General features: G+C 51.6%; 1 protein-coding gene across 10 annotated transcripts in view; it reads left to right on the plus strand.

Annotated features, from left to right (window-relative positions):
• The window catches only part of NOL10 (nucleolar protein 10), a 99,908-nt gene that overhangs the window by 19,297 nt on the left and 62,015 nt on the right, over positions 1 to 18,596 (plus strand). For 5 of the 10 annotated variants that reach the window (XR_016230584.1, XM_002722390.6, XM_089327843.1 and 2 more), the window contains 5 exons: positions 853 to 913; positions 5,009 to 5,094; positions 10,774 to 10,852; positions 12,830 to 12,979; positions 17,003 to 17,069. Coding sequence is in view for 6 of the 10 variants with exons in the window: in XM_002722390.6 (XP_002722436.3) it covers positions 853 to 913; positions 5,009 to 5,094; positions 10,774 to 10,852; positions 12,830 to 12,979; positions 17,003 to 17,069 (443 nt within the window). In the remaining 4 variants the exon portion in view is untranslated. Of the gene's footprint in view, positions 1 to 852; positions 914 to 5,008; positions 5,095 to 5,371; positions 5,493 to 10,773; positions 10,853 to 12,829; positions 12,980 to 14,764; positions 14,786 to 15,636; positions 15,765 to 16,232; positions 16,323 to 17,002; positions 17,070 to 18,596 lie in introns of those variants that run through there. The other 5 variants (XM_089327838.1, XM_089327839.1, XM_089327841.1 and 2 more) reach the window with 4 other exon arrangements.

Genomic DNA, 18,596 nt, shown 5'->3' on the forward strand with positions numbered 1-18,596 from the left:
TGCTGGCGGTGCCTGGGGCTGTGCCAGGGGAAGCCAGGAGCCGGGAATTCACTGCAGCCTCCGGGGGAGGGGGAGGGGGCGGGAGCAGCCAAACCTCTGAGCAGTGACCTGCTGCTCCCGGGATTTGCTGTAGCAGGAAGCCAAGTCGGGAGCCAGGGCCAGGTGTTGGGCCCAGGTGCTCCCATGTGGGCTGTGGCTGTCCCGACCTGTGTCTTTTCTTTTCTTTTTTTTTTTAAGATTTATTTATTTATTTGAAAGTCAGAGTTACACAGAGAGAGGAGAGGCAGAGAGAGAGAGAGAGGTCTTCCATCCACTGGTTCACTCCCCAGTTGGCCACAATGGCTGGAGCTGCGCCGATCCAAAGCCAGGAGCCAGGAGCTTCTTCCCAGTGTCCCACGAGGGTACAGGGGCCCAAGGTTTTGGGCCATCTTCTCCTGTTTTCCCAGGCCAAGCAGAGAGCTGGGTCAAAAGTGGAGTAGCCAGGACTCAAACCGGCACCCATATGGGATGTCGGCCCTGCAGGAAGCAGCTTTACCCACTGCACAGTGCTGGCCCCAGTTGTCTGCTCTTTAGTTACGTAATTTTCTGTTTGTGGTAGCAGCTGTTATCTCTGCACTGGAGACGCTGCCTCTCGACAGCGCTGAGGCCGGTGCAGTCGCTGTTTCGCGGCAACAAAGCCGGGCTCCGCCTGGTCAGGTTCCCCAGCTCGCTGTGGTCGGAGCCCGGGCACTGGTGCCAGACTGCATGCCTTCCTTCGCATAGCTGGGCTTGGCTGTCAAAGGCTGGCTGACGTCCCGTCCCCCGGAAGTGGGTGCTAGCTGGTGTTTTCTCCCCTCTGCGTTACCGTTTCAGGGAGAATAACGTCTGTGACATAAATTCCATGCACGGCTTGTTCGCCACAGGAACCATCGAGGTAAGCATCTGCTGACTGGTTGTTCACGCTTGCTTTGCAGCTGACAAGGAGCGGCAGTTTTACTTGGAGCTAGAGTTACTGGATTGCGTAGAGCAGGGTGGGCACACGGGTCCTCTGGATTGCATTCGCATTTTGCCCGGTTGTTGCTCTTGCCACACGGGACACGGCTGTTCTGTGCCTGCCGCGCACCACCGCCTGCTGTGCGAATGACTGGGCGGGCGCTGGCACCGGCCTCGGGACCTAGACTTGGAGGGATGGGGCTGGGCACAGCGCACCCGCACTGCCGCACGCAGCCACGTGGCTCCTCTGGGGACTGTCGTGGAGCGCTGGCTCTCGTCAGGCAGGGTGGCTGTGAACGCGTGGGTTCCCAGGCCGGCAGAACCTCCCGTGGCCACGCGGCAGAGGTGTGGCTGGGGAGCACATGAAGTGACCCGCGTGAAGGCAGCAGAATGGAGAGGCGGGCCGGGGACTTGTGCAGCCCACAGGGTGGCACTCGCGACGCCGTCCATGGTCCCCGCTGCCTGGCGGTGAGGGTCCTCACGCCTGCGGAGAGTCTTTCTCAGTTTGCACTGTTTATTTACGACAATGATGAGTACAGTACAACAAAAGTCCCGCATGCGAGTGAGAAGCACATAGTGCGGGGGTGTCCCCTGGCGCCCCCCGTCACCACATCGCACACTCCGGGTTGGCGCCGGATCCCTCGGGCGTGCTCCTGCCAACGCGCCAGCAGGCGTGCGTGCACAAGTATTGGTCTTCAAGTTTTTTCAAACGTGGGATGGCAGTTCTTCGTGCGCCCAGTGGTGTCACACACGAAGGTCACATCAGTGGCCGTCTCAGCCTTGCGTGGCCGTGGTAGGGTGCAGGTGCATTCCAGCTGTGCGGCTGCGGCGTCACTGGGGGGAGCTGAGGCCCTCTGTGGCGTTTGTAATCTGTTACCAGAGTGTCTGTGCGGCGCGTGGCTGTGCCGTGTGTCATAGTTTTCCACCTGGAAATAGTGTAGTTACAGCTACTCACAGTGCTAACTCGGTACTTTGACACTGATGAATCGGTTGCCTGATGTGCTGTGAGTCATTGAACCAGTTTTGTTTGGAGGAAATTGAGGCTTCTTTACCCAGATTGCTTTCATGTTAAGAGATGAAGATCTGAAATGGGGCCTGTGAGGCCGAGCTCACAGGAACGTGGAAAACCGTGTTGATTGCCGGGGTGATGAGCCCAGGAAGCATTTTCTTGGTAACCACGTGTCTTAGACTGCTCAGAGAAATATATTTTTTAAAAGGTTTATTTATGTATTTACTTGAAGGAGTTAAAGAGAGAAGAAGAGACACCATCCACTGGTTCAGTCCCCAAATGGCCACAATGGCTGAGGCTGGGCCAGGCTGAAGCCAGGAGCCAGGAGTTTCGTCTGGGTCTCCCACGTGGGTGCTGTCACCCACTTCTTTCCCAGGTGCATGAGCAGGGAGCTGGATCGAAGTGGGGCTCCATGGGTTGCCCACGTGGGACGCTGGCATCACAGGCGGCACGGAACCTGCCGTGCCACAGTGCCAGCCCTGCTGGGAAAATTTAAAAATAGGTTCCTAGAGAAAGTAGTTCTGGCCAGCGTCCTGAAGCAGTCTAGGGCAGAGTCAGGAAGAAGTTAGGGTGAGAAGGGCCTCCAGCCGCTGCCGTGAGACCAGCCGGGACGCGGAGGGGTGGGAAGGACTGGCCAGAGGCTGGGCTCTCCGATTCCCTCGCTGTTGAGGGCTTGCCACTTGATAGGCATAGTCGGAGCGCACTTGCAAACTTCATCTTGTGGTTTCCTTTTTTAAAGGTTTGTTTATTTATTTGAAAGCCAAAATTAACAGAGAGGGAGGGAGAGACAGAGAGGTTGAGGGAGAGGTCTTTCATCTGCTAGTTCACTCCCCAGTTTGCTGCAATGGCCAGGGCTGGGCCAGGCTGAAGCCAGGTGCTTCTTTGTGCCCTCCCATGTGGGTGCAGGAGCCCAAACGCCTGGCCGTGCTCCACTGCTTTCCCAGGCTCGTTATGAGGGAGCCGGATCGGAAGTAGACAGCTGAGACACGAACCAGCACCCACACAGGATGCCAGCGATGCAGGCAGTGGCTTTACCCGCTGCGCCACAACGCAGCCCCTTTTTTGAAAAAGTGGGGTCATACTGTTTTTTCAGACAGGTCACTTGTTGTGGATACGCTGTAGGTGCGTGTGTGCCCACAGCATCCTTTACAGCGTCCTTTTTGCTGGCAGAGATCTGTTAAGTGTGTGGCATGTGCGCATCCCTAAGCTGAAACCAGAAACCTTGAGCACGGCCGTGACGCCACAGTGGAAGATTCCAGCCACGAAGTGGTTTACCCCCGAGTTAATAAAGATACCACATAAAATTACCTTCAGGCTGTGTGTGTGTGAGTCCCATCCCCAAAACATCTCATTCTGAAGGTGCAGGTATTTCAAGATGTGAGACACTCCTGAATCTGATAACAGTCCTGACACCAAGCATCCGGAGGGGACACTGCCTGCGCCATGGCTTCGTCCTTGCTGTGTCGTTTGCAGCTGCCTTTTTGTTTTTTAAAAGTTCTCCCCAGCCTTTTATTAAAAAAAACAAACAAACAAACAAAAAAAAAACCTTTAGAATAAAGTCAGAAGCAGAGCTCGGTAAGCTCCCCTTGTACATCCTTTTTCTGTAAAAATATGTGTGCTCGTCAGAGATGTCTTTTAAAGCAATTGAAAATAAATTGCAAGTATGAAATTCCATTCCCAAGTACTTCAAAATGTGTTTCTTTTATTTGAAAGATTTTTTTATTTATTTGAAAGGCAGAGTTACAGAGAGAGACAAACAGATCATCCATCTGCTGTTTCACTCCCCAGAAGTCTGCAGCAGCGGGGAATGGGCCAGGCAGGAGCCAGGAGCGCCATCCGGGTCGTCCTTGTGGGTGGCAGAGGTTCAAGCCCTTGAGCCATCTTCTGCTGCTTTCCCAGGCTCAGTAACAGGGAGCTGGATCTGAGTGGCGCAGCTGGGCCTCCAGCCAGCACTCAGATGGGGTTCCAGTGTCACAGGTGGCGGCTTAGCCCACTAGGCTCAACACTGGCCCCTAAAATGTATTTCTTAAAGAAAATGACTTCACCTATAAAATCCTAATATCATTACTTTAAAATTTAATATTTATACAGTATATTAAATATTTAACATTGGCACAATAATATTTAATTCTCCCAGTTATTTCAAAATATCTTTTTTTTGAAAGGTCTATTTTATTTATTTGAAATACAGAGTTACAGAGAGAGGTACAGCCAGAGAGAGAGGTCTTCCATCCACTGATTGACTCCCCAAATGACAACAACGGCCAGAGCTGAGCTGATCTGAAGCCAGGAGCCAGGAGCTTCCTCTGGGTTTCCCATGGGGGTTCAGGGGCCCAAGCACTTGGGCCATCTTCTACTGCTTTCCCAGGCCACAGCAGAGAGCCGGATCGGAAGTGGAACAGCTGGTGTCCATAGGGGATGCCGGCACTGCAGGCTGGGGCTTTAACCCATTGCACCACAGCGCTGCCCCCTCACAGTATCTTTTAACTGTGCCCTCCTTCCCCTGTCTAATCCAGTTCCAGGATCATGCGTTGATTGCACTTTTTATTTTTGAGAGTGATGTTTTTTCTTTTGTTTTAATTAGAAAATCAAGTCATGGTAAAACAAAATTTACTTATTTTCATTTTTATTTGAAAGACATAGAGACAGAGATAGGGAGAGATACATATTCCATCCACTCGTTTTCTCCCTAAATGCCTGCAACAGGCGGGGCGGGGCCAGGCGGAAGTCAGGAGCCCAGAGCTCAGGTGGGTGCTGTGAGCGGGTACAGGGGCCCGGGGCCAGGGCCGCCATCCGCGCCCGCCACAACGCGCGGTAGCAGGAAACTGGAGCAGAAACAGTTAGCCGGGCTGTGCAGGCACGCGCATCTGGGGCGGGGACGTCCCCAGTGAGATTTAACCGGGCTAAACGGGAGTAGGGTGAAGGTGCGTGTTCATTCTCCGGAGGCAGCCCACGATAGTGAGGTGGATCTCGCGTCTGCGCACCTCCTGGAGCAGCCTGCGTTCACACTGGGTCTGCTTTGTCCAGGGCCGCGTGGAGTGCTGGGACCCCAGGACTCGGAGGAGAGTGGGCGTGTTGGACTGTGCGCTGAGCAGCGTCACCGCGGACTCCGAGTGAGTACGGCCAGCCCGCGCCCCGCGCCCCGCGCCCCGCGCCCCGCGCCCCGCGCCCCGCGCCCCGCGCCCCGCGCCCCGCGCCCCGCGCCCCGCGCCCCGCGCCCCGCGCCCCGCGCCCCGCGCCCCGCGCCCCGCGCCCCGCGCCCCGCGCCCCGCGCCCCGCGCCCGTCAGTAGGGAATCCAGACAGGGCGCTGCGGGGTGAGGCTTGAGACTCACAGCCAATGGTAGCTCCTGTGCTTACCTACTTTATATGGAAACTCTGTGTCTACGTAGAGTCTCCCGAAGAGCCCAAGCCAGAGACCTGTCGTCAGAGCCCTCCGTGGGCGCGGGATCGCTGCCTAGCGCCGGCTCTCAGTGAGCCCCTGTGCGGTCGGTGGTGCGGTCCGGCGGAGAGGTGTGCTTAAACTCTAGGGCGCAGGGGAGTCCGGCTTTGGCATTTTTCTCATTCCTGTGCCTGCCTGGGGATGAAGTCAGAGGCCCCGTCCCGCTCTGCCCCCATTCACCAGAGGCCCCTGCCATGGTAGCACAGGGCACAGGGGTGTCTGTCTCTCCCGGTCCCCGCCCCATTCACCAGAGGCCCCTGCCGCTTGGCACAGGGGCACAGGGGTCTCTGTCTCTGTCAGACCCTGGGCCTGGGGTTTACTTTGCTGCTGTCAGTTCGGAAATGCCTTTTCCCTGGGCTCTTGGCTTGTGGTTGCGGTTTTACCATCTGTGCCCTTTCGGGCTGGTCAGATGGCCACCTGTGCTCATGTCCGCTGCAGGGTGTGGTCTGTGGTGGCTGCTGTGAGCCCTCCGAGTGCTGCACTGTTTGGTGTGGTTTGCAGTTTCCTGGGGGAGAGGAGGATGCTTAGGTGCTTTTAAATAAAATGGGTTTATGTGAAGCCTCCTTGCCTAGAAAATAAACTAAGAGCACTGCATAAGAAAGAGACCTCTTCTCATTGCATGCATCCCTTTTATGGTGAGTAAAGAATACATTCAATTTTGTCATCTGTGTATTCCAACATTTAAGGTGAACTTAGGGACTGTTTTTCTCTGGCTATGTTTGATTTCATTAAGTAATACAACAAACAGCTTCATTCATCATGGTTTGCAGTATAGTTTATTAAACATTTAGGTTGGAAAATTCGCTTATTCTGTAGTTGGTAATAGATAATCCAGTGGAAGGTATGTGCCAATATTTTATGATTTTGGTGTAAAAGAAAGAATCAGAACCTTGAGTAGTTTTGGAGAAAAGGAAGCCTGGTGTGAGGTAAAGAGGCCCATTCCCTAGGGAGCAGAGGTGACTTTTCCTTTCTTTCTTTTTTTTTTTAAAGATTTATTTGAAAGAGAGAGGCAGAGGCAGAGAGAGAGGGAGGTCTTCCATCCACTGGTTCACCCCCCAGATGGTTGTGATGGCTGGAACTGGTCTGATCCGAAGCCAGGAGCTTCTTCCAGGTCTCCCACGTGGGTCCACAGGCTCAAGGACTTGGCCATCTTCTGCTTTCCCAGGCCCATTAGCAGGGAGCTGGATCAGAAGCGGAGCAGCTGGGACTCAAACTGGTGCCCATATGAGGTGCTGGCTAACCTACACCATGGCGCTGGCCCCTTTTCCTTTACTCATATTTTTTTTAAAGATTTATTTATTTATTTATTTGAAAGGTGGAGTTACAGAGAAGCAGAAGCGGGGGTGGGGGTGTGTGTGTGGAGAGGTCTTCCATATAGTGGTTCACTCCCCAGATGGCCCCAATGGCTGGCGCTGTGCCATTCCGAAGCCAGGAGCCAAGAACTTCCTTTGGGTCTCCCATGCAGGTGCAGAGGCCCAAAGACTTGGGCCATCCTCCACTGCTTTCCCAGATCATAGCAGAGAGCTGGATTGGCAGTAGGACAGCCGGGACTTGAACCAGACCCATATGGGATGCCGGCACTATAGGCGGTGGCTTTACCCACTGCGCCACAGTGCCAGCCCCTTCCTTTACTCTTTTTATTTTTTCCTCAATTAGGTCTTTTGTTCATTTACATTTATTATGCCATGGATTCATAAGGAGTGGGTTCCAGCAGCTCAGGCTCCTTTCCATCGGTTCTGACAAGGTGGCTTCCTGGGGGCGCAGGCTGGCGCTGTGGTTGAACCCGGGTGCCCTGCTCTTTGGCTGCCTTCTTTCTCTGATCGTTTTCCTTCACGTTTCAGGAAGCTGTCTCGGCTCTTAGAGTGCTCAGTGTGTTCAATACGCACATTATTCTCTTGGCAAGACTCTTGCCCTTCACTGGTTTGTCCACAACAGTGCCAACAGCATGCTGGGTAACATTGTAGACTCTTCCAGTTTTTCCATGGGGACATTTATGGGGCATTCCTTTTTGATCAGTACCCATTCCCTTGATGTCCACAATGTCACCTTTCTTGTAAATGCCCATGTATGTGGCCAAAGGCACAACTCCATGTTTTCTGAAAAGCCTGGAGAACAGGTACCGGCCACCTCGCCTCTTTCTTGTGTTCGTCATCTTGGCAAATTACTGGAAGATGGCAGCCCCAGCCGAAAGCTCCCTTGCTCTTAAACACTAGCTTATCTTTGACTTAGAATGAAAAGAGTTGGGTTGTGGTACAAGCTCCGTCATTAGTAAGCCTCATGTTGGGAGTGTTCTTTAAGGAAAATAGGCCAGCAGGTAGTGTTTGCAATCTATCTTTTATTTTTATTTTTATTTTTGACAGTCAGAGTGGACAGTGAGAGAGAGAGACAGAGAGAAAGGTCTTCCTTTGCCATTGGTTCACCCTCCAATGGCAGCCGCGGCCAGCGCGCTGCGGCTGGCGCACTGCATTGATCCGATGGCAGGAGCCAGGTGCTTCTCCTGGTCTCCCATGGGGTGCAGGGCCCAAGCACTTGGGCCATCCTCCACTGCACTCCCTGGCCACAGCAGAGAGCTGGCCTGGAAGAGGGGCAACCGGGACAAATCCCGCGCCCCAACCGGGACTAGAACCCGGTGTGCCGGCGCCACAAGGCAGAGGATTAGCCTAGTGAGCCGCGGCGCCGGCTTATTTGCAATATATCTTAGAGTGTTTCTATTTTAAATTTAGTGGTTATGATAGAAATAATATTGGAGTTATTTAAGGAAGGGTTGTAAAACAGTCTTAACTTTGGTCTTTAGAAACAGAGTATTTATTTAATCTGAATAGAATACTGATTCACAAACATTTTGAGTGGTCTCCTTTGTCCTTAAAGGTGGAACATTTCCAGTGGTTTTTGCTTATTTAAGAAGATCACTTTGTTATTTAGAAAAATGATTTATACTTAATATAAAGAAGATACTAGGAAGTGCCAAAAACACCAAAAAGAACACTTAAAAATGTAAAATGACCTCTGAGTGCGAGACAGGTGTAGCTTAAATCATCAGATCCCTGTTGGTACATGCAGGAGGGTCAAGGTTTCAGTGTTACATGTTCTCATACAGACCTCTGGTTAATTTCCTTAGGGAGAATACCCAAGCCTCAGACTTCTGAGTTAAACAGTGTGCATGTTTTTAGGGCATTTGGCACATGGCTAAATTGCCTTCCAGGAAGCCACCCACCACATGCTTATAGAACGCTCCTCCTCACCCCGCCCTCCTCGGCTCGTGGCATCTGCCCCAGCATCGTCACTGACGTGAGGGCGCGGGGAGAGTCTGGGGATGCTGGTGAGGTGACACCGGGTAGACTTCCGAGTATTTACCCTCATTAACTTCTGTAATGCGCTAGGTACTGTCACCGTACCTCTCCGTGGCACACACACTGTGCAGCCTGACAGTCGTGTTCAAGAGCGCACTTGTTGCTAGGGGAGGTGTTCTGTGCATGTCCCCAGTGGAAAAGCAGGCCAGTGGTTGCCTGTAGAGCTGAACACTTCTTGTAGGAAAACAGTGAACATGTAAGTGTAGGCAGAGGAACAAAGTCGGGGTATTTACCAAAATGTTGACTCATTTTTGATTGATTTTGTTGATTTAGTTTTGGGTGATTTTACTGATTTATTGTCACTTCCGTTAGGTAACAAAGTTCTGGAAGGCGGAGCCAGCACAGCAGGAGAAGGGTGCTTCCATCCGGGGGGGGGGGGCTGGCGTGGTCCCAGACGTGGGACTGTCTGCCGAGAACCTGGAAACCTTTCAGAACTGGTGGGCTGGGTACAAAGTAAATGTGCAGCAGTCGATGGTTTTGGTATTTTTCAGCAAAATCCAGTTAGAAAAATAAGAGAAAAAGTGCTCACTTTTAGCAACAAATATTATAAAGGACTAAGCAATAAACTTCATACCTGTATGAAGAAAATAACAAATTTTATTAAAAAACAAAGTTTAAGTGGAGAAAATATATCACTATACTGGAGAATGATTTTTTTAAAAAGATTTATTTATTTACCTGAAAGAAGGAGTTACAGAGAGAAAGAGAGAGGAGACAGAGAGAGAGAGAGAGAGAGAGACAGAGAAAGGTCCTCTATCTACTGCTTCGCACCCCAAATGGCCCCAACAGCGGGGGCTGGGCCAGGTCGGTGCCAGAATGTTGGCCCCTGGGAACTGAGTCTCATGGGTTTTGGAGCGCAAAGGAGCACAGCGCGGCGGTCAGGCCTCCAGGGTCCGAGTGCCGTGTAGTTCCGAGCGGAGGCTTTAGGTGGCAGAAGAGACTTGGTGAAGCCGCAGCCCCAGCCTGGCCCGGCGGCGTGGCTGGCGCCTCTGAGCCCGCGCCTGGCGCTCTCCCCACTGCCGAGCGTTGCCGTCGGTGCTGGGGCTCGCGTTGGCGTGAGGAGCACGTTGCTCGTGGTCATGCCGTTCATCTGGCTTTAGAGTCCAATGGCCTCATCTGACAATTAGTCTTTTTCTTTGCTTTTTAAAAAGATGTATTTATTTATTTGAAAGTGAGAGAGAGAGTCCATCTCCATTTGCTGGTTCACTCCCCAAATGACCACAATGGCTCAGGCTGGGCCAGGCTGAAGCTCGGAGCCTTGAACTCCATCTGGGTCTCTTACATGGGCAGCAGGGATCCAGGCGTTAGGCCATCTTCCACTGCTTTCCCAGGCATGTTAGCAGGGGGCTGGATTGGAATCAGAGTAGCAGGGACTCGAACCAGCGCTCTGATATGGAATACCAGCTTAACCTGGTACCCCGTAGTGTTGGTCCCTGCAGATTAGTCTTTGTTTTAGCTAATTTTAAAGTGAAAATGCACATACCCATGTTCAAATATAAAATTTCTTCCTATTAGTTAAAAAGGAGGATGCTTCTGCAGATACCTTACTCTGGCTTAATCACAGTGCAGGCGTCCGCCCAGGAAGTGAGACCTCTGCACTGCACGTTGCAGCACCTGGGTTTAGTTCCGGGCTCTGGCTCCTGGCTGCGTTTTCCTGCCAGTGCAGAACCTGGGAGGCGGTGCCGAAGGCGCAGTTAAGTGGACTTCTGCCCCCACGTGGGAGCCCTGCAGTGAGTCCCTGGCCCGTAGTTTTGGCCCGGCCCAGCCTCAGTGGTCGGCAGCACTTGGGGGTGAAGCGGGAGTTGGGAGCTCCCTCTGTGGTGCTCTGCCTCAATTCATAAATTAAGCAGCAGCGTGACAGGTCAAGGTGGACTGCGTCTGTGTGTCTGGAGGCTGGACGTGTGATTCTCTGCTAGAGCTAAAATGAGGCTGACAGCGGATGCGCTTGTTACGTGGCGGGTTTGGCCGTGTGTTCATGGACCCTGAATATTTTCCCTTTCAGGATAAGCAGTCTGCCCACCATCTCTGCTTTGAAGTTTCATGGTGCTTTGACCATGGCAGTTGGAACATCGACAGGGCAGGTAAATGTGTTGAAGCTGGAAACTTGATATAAAGTTGGCATTCGGGGACACTGTGTTATGAGAAGCACGCTGTGGGAACAGAGAACGAGGCGTCGCTGTTTTGGCCAGAGTGGAGAGGATGCCGCAGCGTGTCTCATTCCTCCAGCATTTGAGAAGCCTTGACCTTGCCCTGTGGCTGGCCTGAGATGCTGTGGAGCTGGAGTTACAGATTTGTAGGCCTTGGGTGCTGTCTTGATAGTAGCTGGAACAGCGTGTTCCAGGTCCTGGGGTTGAAGCGTTTGGAATTCTGCCAGACTCCTGGTCTTAGAGACTCGCGGTGGGTTCACACGTGCACTGACGGCTCGGAGGAGCCCTGCAGACGAGAGATGTGTTTAACAAGTGTGAGCTCATTTGTGAGCTCCCGGAGCCTTCTCCCGTGGCTCCAGTAGACACATCCCAGCTGTGAGAGCAGAGGACCGTCTGAGTGCATTAGCAGTGCCGGGAGCTGTCTGTCTGTCCTTCAAGGCAGAGCCCACTGCTGTCCCCAGGGAGGTCTGACGTCCTGCTGTAGTCGATTTGCTTCCTCTGTCATCACCGGCTAGCGGGGGTCTGGCACTAAGACCCAGCTTCTAACGATGGGGTCAGACGAGGATTCCCCTTCTCCCAGACGGGGCTGGCCTGGCACCACCCTCCCTCTGGACTCTGTTCTTGTTTTGTTTTGTTTTGTTTTGTTTTAATTTATTTGACAGATAGAGTTAGAAAGTGAGAGAGAGAGACAGAGAGAAAGGTTTTCCTTCTGTTGGTTCACCCCCCAAATGGCCACTACGGCTGGAGCTACGCCGATCCAAAGCCAAGAGCCAGATGCTTTCTTCTGGTCCCCTATGCAGGTGCAGCGCCCAAGCACTTGGGCCATCCTCCGCTGCACTCCCTGGCCACAGCAGAGAGCTGGCCTGGAAGAGGAGCAGCTGGGACTAGAACCCGGTGCCCATGTGGGATGCCGGCGCTGAAGGCGGAGGATTAACCAAGTGAGCCACTGCGCCGGCCCCTGTGGTTTTTTTTTTTTTTTTTTTCTTAATGATTTATTTATTTATTTGGAAGGCAGAGATACCAGAGGCGGGGGGGAGGAGTCTTCCATCTGCTGATTCACTCCCCAGATGGCCACGACGGCCAAAGCTGAACTGACCCGAAGCCAGGAGCCAGGAGCTTCTTCTGGGTCTCCCACGCAGTGCAGGTGCCCAAGCCTACCTGCTACACTGCAGCACCAGCCCCTCATTCTCTTTTATATCATTTGCTGTGGCTATGCCTGGTGTGTCGGAGGCTCTCTGATGTAGTTGTTGAATAAGCAAGTGAGACAAGTTCTTTTTTTTTTTATCTTTTTTTTTTAAAGATTTATTTTATTTATTTGAATGACAGAGTTACAGAGAGAGTTAGAGACAGAGAAAGGTCTTGCATCCGCTGGCTCACTCCCCAGATGGGCGCAACAGCCAAAGCTGCGCTGATCCGAAACCAGGAGCCAGGAGCCTCTTCTGGGTCTCCCACGTGGGTGCAGGGGCCCAAGGACTTGGGCCATCTTCTACTATTCCAGGCCACAGCAGAGAGCTGGATCGGAAGAGGAGCAGCCAGGACTAGAACCGGTGCCCACATGGGATGCCGGTGCTTTAGGCCAGAGCGTTAACCCACTGCGCCACAGCACCGGCCCTGAAACAAATTCTTGCAGAATTTTTTTTTTATAAAAGTGATTTCTTAGCATAGCTCAGTAGTTGTCAAACTTAGTGTGCCTAAAAATTATGCTCAGGGTTGAGCTCATAAAGCTGTGTTCTCTAGGAATAATCTAAGAGATTTTTCTAGAACATTACTGGCTGACTTTAGAATCTTAGCACCCTGAGTAAGGGTTTTCATTTTCGTCAGGTGATGAACTAGATGGGAGCCGTCAGTCTGTTTCTTTTTAAGGTAAAATATTTAGTTTGCGTGAGCAGAATAACTTCCTTCCTGTTTCAGGTGTTGCTGTATGATCTCCGCTCCGACAAGCCGCTGCTCGTTAAGGACCACCAGTACGGGCTGCCCATCAAGTCGGTGCACTTCCAGGACTCCCTGGACCTGGTCTTGTCTGCCGACTCCCGGATTATCAAAATGTGGAATAAGAACTCGGTACGTGTTTGTGGTGGACATTACTTTCTTCTTATTTGTGTGTGTTCCCAGTGTGCCTTCTCTCAGTGATCAGGGGTCCTGAGGAAGAGGTGTTTCATCTATCTGTCGCGTAGGAGGAAGTCAGTTGCCTCAGGTCACCCAGCCATGATGGCTTTCTCCCTATGAAAAAGTTCTCCTGATCCGCTAGAACTGGCGTGCATTGTAGGTGTTCCCTGCACAGATGGAGAAAAAAATCATTGAGTCTTGAGGCGGGGACTGTTGTGGCGCAGTGGGTTAAGCCACTGCCTGCGGCACTGGCATCCAGTATGCACACTGATTCGTGTCCCAGATGCTCCTCTTCCAGTCCAGCAGTGGAGGATGCCCCAAGTCCTGGGGCGCCTGCACCCACATGGGAGACCCAGAAGAAGCTCCCGGCTCCTGGCTTCGACCCAGCCCTGGTCATTGCGGCCATTTGGGGAGCAAACCAGTAGATGGACGACTTCTGTCTCTCTCTCTCCCTTTATATACAACTCTGACTTTCAACATAAACAAATCTTTAAAAAGAACAAAAAGAGCCACTGGGGCAAGTGTTTGGCACAGTGGCTACGTCATGGCTTGGGCATCCCATGGTCAGAGCCTGGGTTTGAGCCCCAGCTCTGCTTCTGCTCCAGCTTCCTGCTAATGCACACCTTGGGAGGCAGCGGGTGTTGGCTCAAGTACTCTGCCACCCACGCAGGATACTTCGATGGATTTCTTGGCTCTTGGCTTTGGCCTGGCTCAGCCCCAGCTATTGCAAGTATTTGGAGAGTGAACCAGCAGATGGAAGATAAGATAACCCCCCCCCCCCTTTCTGCCTTTCAGAAGAAATAAATAAATTAAAAGTCCATCCCTGAGAGACCTCTGAGATCCTGAGGCTCTCACAGCCTGAGGGTGTTCATGGGCTGCTCTGTCAGTAGTATGATGAATCTTTTGTTTGTTTGTTTGTTTTTTGACAGGCAGAGTTAGACAGTGAGAGAGAGAAAGGTCTTCCTTCCGTTGGTTCACCCCCCAAATGGCCATTATGGCCGGTGCACTGTGCTGATCTGAAGCCAGGAGCCAGGTGCTTCTCCTGGTCTCCCATGGGGTGCAGGGCCCAAGCACTTGGGCCATCCTCCACTGCATTCCCGGGCCACAGCAGAGAGCTGGACTGGAAGAGGAGCAACCGGGACAGAATCCGGCGCCCCAATCAGGACTAGAACCTTTGGTTCCAGACTTTCCCTCACCTCAAATAATCGGATTTTAGAAGTGACACTTCTGCAATGATTTCTTCTAATATTTTTCTTAAAAGCTGTATTTTCTTAAGAATATTTTGTTCTTCCTGACCTTCAACTCCAAGTGTCATTTTAAAAAGTAATAATCCTATATTGCTGGTTTGGATAGCTGTCTACTTTTCATTTTATTTAATTTTTGAAGACTTATTTATTATTTAATTTGAAAGGCAGAGTTACGGAGAGAAGTACAAACACAAACAGAGAGAGAGAGGTCTTCCATCCACTGGTTCACTCCCCAAATGGCTGTAATGGCTGGGGCTGGGCCAGGCTGAAGCCAGGAGCCTGGAACTCCATCCAGGACTCCCACATGTGTGCAGGGGCCCAAGCACTTGGGCCATCCTCTGTTGCTTTCCCAGGCACATTGGCAGGAAGCTGGATGGGAAGTGGAGCAGCCGGGACTAGAACTGGGGCTCATATGGAACACTCGCGTCACAGGCGGCAGCTGAATCTGCTATGGCCCAGCAGCAGCCCCTGCTTTTCATCTTAAAACCTCGGTTTTTTGAGAGAATAGCAAAAGGTTAGTTCAAGGGCATTGACTTTCTGTGGGACCCCGTGCACATAGGAAGTCTGTGCCTTTTCACCTGTTGTTGTTTTAAGGTAGTTCATTAAATGAATGAGAAAAATGCATTCAGTGTAACGTTAAATTGCTTTTAAGAGTTCTTTACATTTAATTAACCAGAAACTTAGCATCTTTTTAAAATTTATTCTTTTCAGCTGACACACAGTGATTGTGTGGGGAGGTCTGGCCTGGTGGTTAATATGCCCCTGCCCCACATGGGAATGCCTGGGCTGGGCGCCCAGCTCTGGCGTGGCCTTGGGAGGCACTGCTGCCCGGGGGAGACCTGGCCCCTTCTGGGCTCAGTCTTGGCTGTTGTGTACATTTGGAGAAGTGAACTAGCTGGGAAGAAAATTCTCAAAAAGAAGTTCATATCTGAAATGCAGTTGGGTAGAAGATGCCCCTGTCTGTACTGACCGCCCGAGGGCAAGTGCGCTCTTTGCTGGGTGCCGCTGTGCTCAGGGCGTGGGTGCTGCAGGAGCCCGCCACAGCCCGGCCGCCTTCCCAGGCCACTGCTGTTGCTGCTTCGGTCCCGTGTTAACTCGTGAGGTGCTGACCTTGCTGAGCTTTGCTCTCCCTCTGTGTCTGCCTGATTCCGTCCGAGAGCCTTGGGAGTCTGTAAGTTACAGGCAATCACAGCTTTGCTGAATGCCTGAAGGACTTACTGTGGTGATACCTGGAATCATTTGTTAGCTTTGAGTTTTCGTAGTATCTCTGCAGCTTTTCTGGCCATCTGAACTAATTTATGCTAGAGCAATCTTTATTGTTAACACTGCAAGCACATTTTCACTTTTTTTTTTTTTTTTTGACAGGCAGAGTGGACAGTGAGAGAGAGAGACAGAGAGAAAGGTCTTCCTTTGCTGTTGGTTCACCCTCCAATGGCCGCCGCGGCTGGCGCACTGCGGCCGGCGCACCACGCTGATCCGATGGCAGGAGCCAGGTGCTTCTCCTGGTCTCCCATGGGGTGCAGGGCCCAAGCACTTGGGCCATCCTCCACTGTACTCCCTGGCCACAGCAGAGAGCTGACCTGGAAGAGGGGCAACCGGGACAAATCCGGCGCCCCAACTGGGACTAGAACCCGGTGTGCCGGCGCCGCAAGGCGGAGGATTAGCCTAGTGAGCCGCGGTGCCAGCCACATTTTCACTTTTAAAATTGCATAAAATCGTGGCAAGGCAGCTGTGCTTCCTCCCTCCCTAAAGGCAATGACTTACAATCATGGCTTCCCGACCCTTGCAGAGCTTTGCGTGGGAGTTTCTTTAGGCCGTGGTGCCCTTCGTTTCTGTTCCACGCTGGTGGAGTTCCCTGTGCCCTTGCAGAAATGGAGGCAGCTGTGGGAGTCTCGCTGCTGCTTAGCCGTCCTGCCCACGCACCTCCCCCCCTCGCCCTGGCAGCTCACCGCGTCCTGCCTGTCTTCTAACAACGAGCTTGAAGCGTGAGAGCCTGCAGAAATCTCTCTGCACTCACAGGGAATCGCTGCGCGGTCACGCTACAGGACACTGTATTTTGGCATTTTTTTGTCTCATGACTAAACACTTCCGCTTGACTAACACCCAAATCACTTGCGTTTGCGTGCCTTGCTTGTCTTGTTTATCTTTCTCATAGCTTTCTCCACACCCAACTTCTTATCTTCTTTTTTCCCCTTTTATTTTCCTTCTCATTGAATTTCTTCACATACAACACATTTCCCCTGCGTTTAAAGTAGTCGTGTTTTAGCCTTAGCTACGTAATGCCTGATCCCTCACGTATTTGTAGAATTGCATTTTGCCTTCCGACTGCATTGCTTTCCGTGTCCTCCTCAGCCTCGGGTGCAGGCGTGGCAGGCCTCCTCCTCTGGTCTCTGGTGCAAGCCGAGTAAACCACTGATGAGGCGCAGCCACCCTAAGCACCACTCTGTCCTGACTTGTGGGCTTTGCCTTTCAAAGTTCGCACTCATTTATTTACTTTCTGACAAGTCACCTCTCCTTCTTGGCCCGTTTCTTCCTCTCTGATACTGAGGACATTTGATAAATTGATATGACAGATTCCCTAAGACTTTAAAAATGTAAATTCCGTGAATTAGTTATTTCTTTGCATAGCATAGGTGGCTGAGTTATGCCTCCAGTTTGTTTGCGTTGTGTGACGTTGCCAAAATTGCCTGTCTTTAACTATCTTAATAATTTATTTTTGCTTACATTTTAGGGGAAAATATTTACTTCCTTGGAGCCAGAACATGACCTTAATGATGTTTGCCTTTATCCCAACTCAGGTATGCGTTATGTAGCAAACGATCGTTCCATGACACAAGTGTAGGCTGTATGTGTTTGGTTTTAAACTCATTTCTCAAGACAGAATTTGGTTTGGTCTGGACAATTCTTGGATTTTTTTTTTTAACGTGGACAAGCCAAGAACAGGAAGTGGTGTGGATGATTCAGAAAATGGCACTCTTAATGACTCAGGCCTCAGCCCGCCCAGCTATTAGTAAAACCAGTGAGAACCTGGAGGCAGGTGGCAGGTGCAGTGCTGTTGTGGTGTGCTCTGTAGCAGGATTCAGAGCAGCATGTGTGGCCGTTGAGGTGAGGGATTTGGAGCAGGCGGGAGCTGCCTGATCACACAGACGACACAGGAAGCCGTGAGTTTTGCTCTGTTCTGTGTTGTGTGCCACATGTGGATTTCAGAAGTAGCAGTACTGTCAAGGCAGATCTGAAGCATTCAGGGACATGGGAGAGGGGAGAAGAGTTCACTCAAGCAGTACTCTGAGGGCAGACATGCTCAGGGATTTTTTTTTTTTTTTAAAGATTTATTTATTTATTTGAAAGGCAGACAAGAGAGAGAGAGAGAGAGAGAGAGAGAGAACGCTCTTCCACCCTCTGGTTCACTCCCCAAATGGCCACAAGGGCTGGGGCTTGGACAAGAGCCTGGATTTCCATCTGGGTCTCCCACATGGGTGCAGGGGCTCAAGCACCCGGGCCGTCCCCCACTGCTTCCCAGACACACCCGCAGGGAGCTGGAGTGGAGGCTGAGAGCCAGGTCTCCAACCAGTGCTCCTGTAGGTGCCAGCCTTGCGGGCAGTGGCATAACCTGCTGCCCCACAGTGCCGGCCCCTAACTGTTGACTTATTTTCTCCTTTGATGTTTTTCATCAATTTCTCTTTCACAGGTGAATCTGTGGTTCAGGTAGGTTTGGATACATTTATAGACATGAATATTGAACATAACATTGAAAGGTGCAAGGTGTAACATCTTTATATACTAGTGTTTTTGGCTTTAGGGGTTAATGCCTGATAGTCCATTGTAAGTTGGAAATGCATTGAGTGCAACCAAGCTACTAATATGCAGCCTGTAGCATAGTGCACTGTAGGGCCCGGTTGTTTCTCTGTGTGACAATGTGGCTGACCGGAGCTGCCGTACTCTACCTGGCTCTCCCATTGGCTGCAGGGGCCCAAGCACTTGAGCCATCTTCCGCTGCCTTCCCAGGTACATTAGCAGGGAGCCGGATCGGAAGCGGAGCAGCCAGGACCTGAGCCAGCACCCATTTGGCATGCCGGCATCGCAGGTGTTGACATAGCCCTCTGCATCGCAGTGCTGGCCCCACTCGGGTTGTTTTGAGAGAGAGAATCCAACAAAGTGTGTAAACCCCTATCATGTATGTACAGCCAGCACTTTTTTTTTTTTTTTTTTTTTTACTTTGTTCATTTTATTTGAAAGGCAGAGTTACAGAGAGGCAGAGGCAGAGGCAGAGGACAGGAGGGTCTTCCATCCGCTGGTTCACTCCCCAGATGGCCGCAATAGCTGGA

The sequence above is a fragment of the Oryctolagus cuniculus genome, chromosome 2, assembly GCF_051225735.1.
Source record: "Oryctolagus cuniculus isolate XC-2025 breed Fujian yellow rabbit chromosome 2, ASM5122573v1, whole genome shotgun sequence".
Lineage (NCBI taxonomy): Eukaryota > Metazoa > Chordata > Mammalia > Lagomorpha > Leporidae > Oryctolagus > Oryctolagus cuniculus.